Genomic DNA, 5,940 nt, shown 5'->3' with positions numbered 1-5,940 from the left:
ATATTCATAAATTTCTAAGTACAAGAGAATATGCAAGGGCAGTCAAAAGCAAGGTTATCGGGAAAACAAAGGCAAAAGCGATCACTGGTCTTCGTCCCTAGGACCTGAAGGTGCGACCTCGGTATTCCAGGTTGGTCGCCGACTACCTGGTCAGCTGTCGGGTCCTCCGGGACGTACTCCTTCGGCTGATCCTCTTCTAGGTGAGGCCCTAGACCTTCCTCTTCCTCATTGGCTCTCGCCATGGAGGCAAGCATCCTTTGGTAGTCATCAGGACGGTCGGTGAGGTCCATGGTCTGGTTCTTTAGTCGAAAGGCATAAATGGATTGAATCGACCAGTCAGCAGCTTTCCACTCAATTTCCAATTCTTGTCGCTTCATCTCTTCGGTTATTGAAGCGACTTGCCCCTGGGATAATTCGAGGTCCGCCTCGAATGTCCTTCTCTGCTTCTCGAAAGTTTCCAGCCATCGAGCTCTCTCTTCCCTCGCTCGCAAGGCCCGCTCAGAGTTCACTCACAGCTGCAGCTCTTTCTCGCTAGCCTTTTTGGTGAGCCTGACCACTGTCCTTTGAAGCTGTTTAAGCTCCTCTCCTCTCTTCTCCAACCTGGCCTTCTGGAAGTCCACCCTGTGAAGAGCAGAGTTCCTTTCTGACATGTACTGGTTCGTCTGAACAATGTGCAGGCTCAAATCTTCTTTCGTAGCTGCTAAGTCATGCCTTAGCTGCGTGTTCTCTTCCTTCAGCTCGAAGAGTCCCCCGACAGCTTCCCGTTGGATCTTTTGTTTGGCCAAGTGCATGGTGAGCAAAGACTGCATAGTGAAATAAGCAAGCATTAGATTGTCTCCTTGAAAAGAGTAAAGTATTAGAAAGTCCTCAACGAGGACAAACCGTCTTACCTGGCTTTGCATTTGAACCACCTTAATCATTAGGTCTGCAGGGTTGGAGGCCACGAGCTCTTCAAAGACTTTGGCAAGTTGGCACTCCAAAAGGGTGAACACCACTAGCTACAAGTACTTCAAAAGATGACCCATAGAGTTCAACACTAGTGTGTCAGCTCTTGAAGTGGAGGGCACCTCACCAGCCGACCCTTTGCCTTCTTTCCTCCCAGAAGTTGCGGCCTCCGTTTGTCCCCTACGTGGACGGACTAGTGTAACCCCAATCGCCCACCTCGCGTTCCCTCCCGAGTGAAAAGCATGATAAGGCTGCGACCTCCCACGCTGTACCCCTAAGCCCTCCGGCTCGGACTCCGATTCCTCGGGCTGTAGCACTTTTCTTTTCTTGGACTTTTGGCCCATGGTTTTCTGCTTTGGGCACATGGCCACAGGCTGAGAAGGTTCTATTGGTTGTTCGGTGGGTGGTTACGCCCTCAGCTACACTTCTTCAACAGGGGAATTGTTAGGGCTTGCCTTGGCTGGTTCCATAACACCGACCTAGGGAAAACAAACCCCCTCTCTCTCAACGACCTTGGCACTTTAGGCGGGATATTTGTTGCATGCAGGTACCGTTAGTAAAGAGTTCGCTACATGCAAAAGCAAAAATCTGAAAAGACTGCGGACACTTATGAAGTAAGGGTTCCAAGGTCGCTTCAGAATTAAAGAAGTCATACTTCCTCAAATTGGCGGTTGTCACGAGCAGTTTTGCGTCGCGACAGTGATTTGTTAAGTTATCGAATGAAACTATTCGGTTGAAGTTAGAGAGATCTGTCAACCTGGTCAACTTGTTTCCTGCGAGAGACAAGAAAGATCGTTAGAAAGTAAATCCCAAAAAGAAAAGAAAAAATTCGCTAAGTACAAAAAGGGAAAACCTACTCGACTCCCTAAAGTGGCAGATGCCATCATAATAGAAAAAGAAAAACTTGGTCTCATATGCCTTGACATTACTAGGGTAATTGAATATGCCTCCCTCGATCGTGGATCACTTCGAGAGGTCGTAAGAATCTTTGTCCTTGCTCTTTTTTAAATAGTACGAGTAAGCAAGCTCCAGCACAGTCAATTGGCCGAGGTCGTACTCGGCACACGCAATATACATAACCATGGCTATCATATATGCGTTAGGCGTCAGTTGTAAAGGTGCGACCCCGAAGTGATTGAGGATCGACCTAATAAAGGGATGGAAGGGAATTAGTGCTCTGCATTTGAATATAGCTTTAGAGATCGCATCCATTCCTTTTGGCAGATTCTAAGCTGTGTGCGACCTGTACTGGTAAACTTCTACGCTAAGTGCGTATTAGTCTACTGCCTTTTGTATTTCCTCTCGGGAAGCTGCTAGCAGAATCTCTTGCACAGGACCTATTGGGTAGTCCTGCACCTGCGAGCTCGTCCCCTCATTTGTTTTGGTCACTGTAGGGTCCATCTCTTCTATGATCTAAAAAAGGGGGACACGTACAGATTACTCAGTCTCTGTACAGAATTTTGTACGACGATGTGAAAGAACAAAACCCTAATGTGTCTTCCAAAAATCCTAAAAAACCCTTGGGGACCACCCCTAATGGTTCGTACCTTGAAAACATATTCTTTACAAAAGTCTAGCCATACATACCCATCATTATCGCCTGGTTAAGTTGTCCACAAAACAGAAAAAGGAAAGCAATGGAAGGATCTTCCTTACCTTTTTTTTGGCTATGGGGGTCGAACTTCTTACTATTAACGAAAAGTGCGCACCAACTTGAAGGATTGAAAATCTAGTCTCGTGAAAGCTTTTTGCTTTTTCTGAAAGGTGAGCCTGGGGTTTTATAGTGGAGGAAACGACGATTGGTCTTCCCGAAGCCAAGCGATGTTTGGGCGGAATATGTTTCTCCATGTTGATCATGACCACGTGTCATCAATCGGCGAGAAGGAGTAACCACCACGCTTTGAGAAATTCAATCGTCACGTCTCTCCATTGAAATAATCGAGCGATAGCTCGATTCTCTCCTCCATATTAAATGCACTCTCATCTGCATTTAATGCCTTGATTAGGAATGTCGTTTCAGCATGACTTACATTTAATGTGCATGGCTGGCACTTATTGCGCACAGGACATGTTTGTCAGAATGAAGGACACTTTATTAATGGATTAGCTGTCAAATGCAACAGATAACATCTGGAGAGGTCGTTGGAAAAGAACACTCTTTGTCGCATGTCGGTTGCAAAGCAGTGTGATTCCTTACCTCCAGCAAAAATATGCCAAGTGTAATCGGGTCGCGGACCTCGGTTAAGATAAAAGGTGCATCGATACGGCATTGAGTAGGGTCTAATCTAGGTTGTCGACTTTGCGGAAGAAGACCATCTCAGGTCGCTTGTAGAAAAATGTTATGCGGCCTCCTTATGGCCAGGTCGATTTAACTAGTCGTCATTTGGATATGTCAAATCATTGCATAATTATGAAGTTCTCAAGGTTCGATCCTTAAACCTTAAAACTGGGGGACTTCTGTTATGCCGAAAAAAGTAGGGTGACATGGAGCCTCGTCAGTAAAGGTTGGTCAGAGTTTAGAAGGGTTTTGCATCGTCCAGGTGTGGCCACGTCGCGCCTAGCGCAAGTGGCATGGCTCCTGTCAATGCAGCAGGTGAGTGCCAGGCCAGCAAGCAGCTGGAAATCGCCCACGTGTCAAAGACCTGCTTTAATCAAGGAAATCCCTCGGGCAGGTGATCAATGGGACGCAAAGAAAGAATTTGCATGGCACCTACCCACTTGCAGCTTTCATAATCATTACCTTGTACTTTTCCACTATAAATGGAGGACTTCCCTCTCATTTGTGGGGATTAGCTAATTTTACGCTGAAATAGCTCTCTCTCTCTCTCTCTCTCTCTCTCTAAACTGTAACTCAGCTTGCTGAACGCGACCTGATCACTCTCTCTTATTAATACAAAAGCAGTGGACGTAGGATTCGCTTTAGAGCATCCGAACTACTTTAAACATTTCCTCTCACCCCTATCACGTGTGACTTCTAAGGCTGCTTAACATTTCACACGTGCGAGTAGTTGGTTTCAAAATTAAGCATCAACACATTTAATGGAATGTAATAACCTTGGTCTGACAAGGACTAAAGTGGGCTTTTTTCTGATTTTATTGGATCTATTTCAAGACTTTACGGATGAAAATGTATTAATTAACTCTATATTGATTACCTAATGGACCTAATTGGTACGCTACACGCTATTTATCCTTGCTAAAATTAACGAGGATACCTCCACTAGACTCTTTAATTTAATTGCTATTCAGGCTTACCCGGACTAGTTAACTGTAGAAAAGTAAACAAAGCTCATTCAATTCAACTCCCCATGCAATGCGTACCACTACAGTTACCGTGTTAACTACTATATTTATTAAAAATTATATCCACTTTCGTTTAACTTTGATCATTGTTTGAGCTGATTTTTGCTTCCGCGGAACAATATGATAATGGATTAATCCACTAATACCATCTGGCCGAGTATTTTTACCACTATATATAATCCTCGCATGGCGGCATGAAACTCCATCCATCTCCATCTATTCGTCTTCATAATTTTAATTTTTCATCACATTTCACATTCCTTAATTTTCAGTTTGTTATAACTTGAAACATATCACATCATTGAGATTGTGGAGAAGTCATATGTCTCTTCTTAGGCACAGACTACAACTCAAACTCCAGCTTCTTCCGGGACCGCATTCTACCCTTGGCTATCTCCCCAAGACCGCCGCCGTATCCACCACCGCATTCCAAGAAGTAGGCAACCTCTTTGATTTTGAGAAAATTTGTGTTCTAGGTCATGGCAATCATGGCATTGTCTACAAGGTATGCCACAAGCACACTTCAGCCATCTATGCCCTTAAAATTATAACAACTGACTCTCAAACCTCCGATGAAACCAAAATTCTAGGTCGTACAGACTCCCCTTTTATTATCAAATGCCACGGTATCTTTGAACCGCCGGCGTGGGCAGGTTCAAAAGCCATTCTTATGGACTACATGGACGCGGGAACACTTGGTTCACTACTGAAAACTAATGGTCCTTTCTCTAAATCCTCGATTGCCCACATTGCATACCAAGTACTCAACGGTCTCCAATACCTTCATGCAGGCAACATTGTCCATTTAGATATCAAGCCTTCAAATCTCCTAGTTGATAAAAGACTGAATGTGAAAATTGCTGATTTTGGAGTAAGCCAGATAGTGCATGCGCATGAAACACCTAAAAGTTTCTGTTCTTACGTGGGAACATATGCTTATATGAGTCCTGAAAGATTGGACTCTTCTAGGTACGATCCCAAATATGTGTATGCGGGAGATGTATGGAGCTTAGGTGTGACTTTGTTGGAGCTCTGTGTGGGTCATTTTCCATTTTTCCCACCTGAGAAGAAACCCAGTTGGATGGAGGTGGCGTTGGTGACATGCTTTGGGGAACCTACAAGCAATATCCCAGAGACAGCAACAGGAGAATTTTTAAGCTTTACCAAGTGTTGTTTGGAGAAGGAGCCTGGTAAGAGATGGACAGTGTTGAAACTATTATCTCACCCTTTCGTTTGCGGGGTGAGAGATAGCTAAAATGAATTAGCATTAATTGGTGATCCACAGCTCTAGAAATAAACTGAGTTTAGAATTAGAAGTCAATCTATCGTTAAGTGAAGCTGTGAACTCAACTTATCAGCATCGAACTAATAGTTTAGGGGTTCTACTCACATCCTACATGCAATATGTATTTAAAATTTTATATATATTGTAGGGAAGAAATAAAATTTTATAATAGCTAAATTCAGTTATTTGCAATACTTGCATCGTGTTATCCAGGAAAAGCTTAATTATGTTGGTGGAAGGATATAATATTTTTGAAGCAGCATGCATCTCACATAAATTAGCGAGGTTTTCCACGCACACGGCACACGCGGCTTGTTTTTGCTGTGAGTAAACCAATATGCCATTAATTAAATTAAAATACAAAACGAAAAATGATGAATATGATTGGTGTACTTTTTTATTTTTGA

At 43.6% G+C, this 5,940-nt stretch overlaps 1 protein-coding gene across 1 annotated transcript; it reads left to right on the top strand.

The window, feature by feature from the left end:
* The first annotated feature begins 4,570 nt into the window (after positions 1–4,570).
* Positions 4,571–5,503, top strand: LOC116141020 (mitogen-activated protein kinase kinase 9-like). The gene has a single exon (XM_031426582.1). The coding sequence runs from the start codon at positions 4,571–4,573 to the stop codon at positions 5,501–5,503; it is 933 nt and encodes a 310-aa protein (XP_031282442.1).
* Positions 5,504–5,940: the final 437 nt, after the last annotated feature.

Source organism: Pistacia vera, unplaced genomic scaffold (assembly GCF_008641045.1).
Source record: "Pistacia vera cultivar Batoury unplaced genomic scaffold, PisVer_v2 Contig39, whole genome shotgun sequence".
NCBI classification, from domain to species: domain Eukaryota; kingdom Viridiplantae; phylum Streptophyta; class Magnoliopsida; order Sapindales; family Anacardiaceae; genus Pistacia; species Pistacia vera.
Note: the sequence above shows the minus strand (reverse complement) of the source record. Positions and strands in the feature narration are given on the sequence as shown.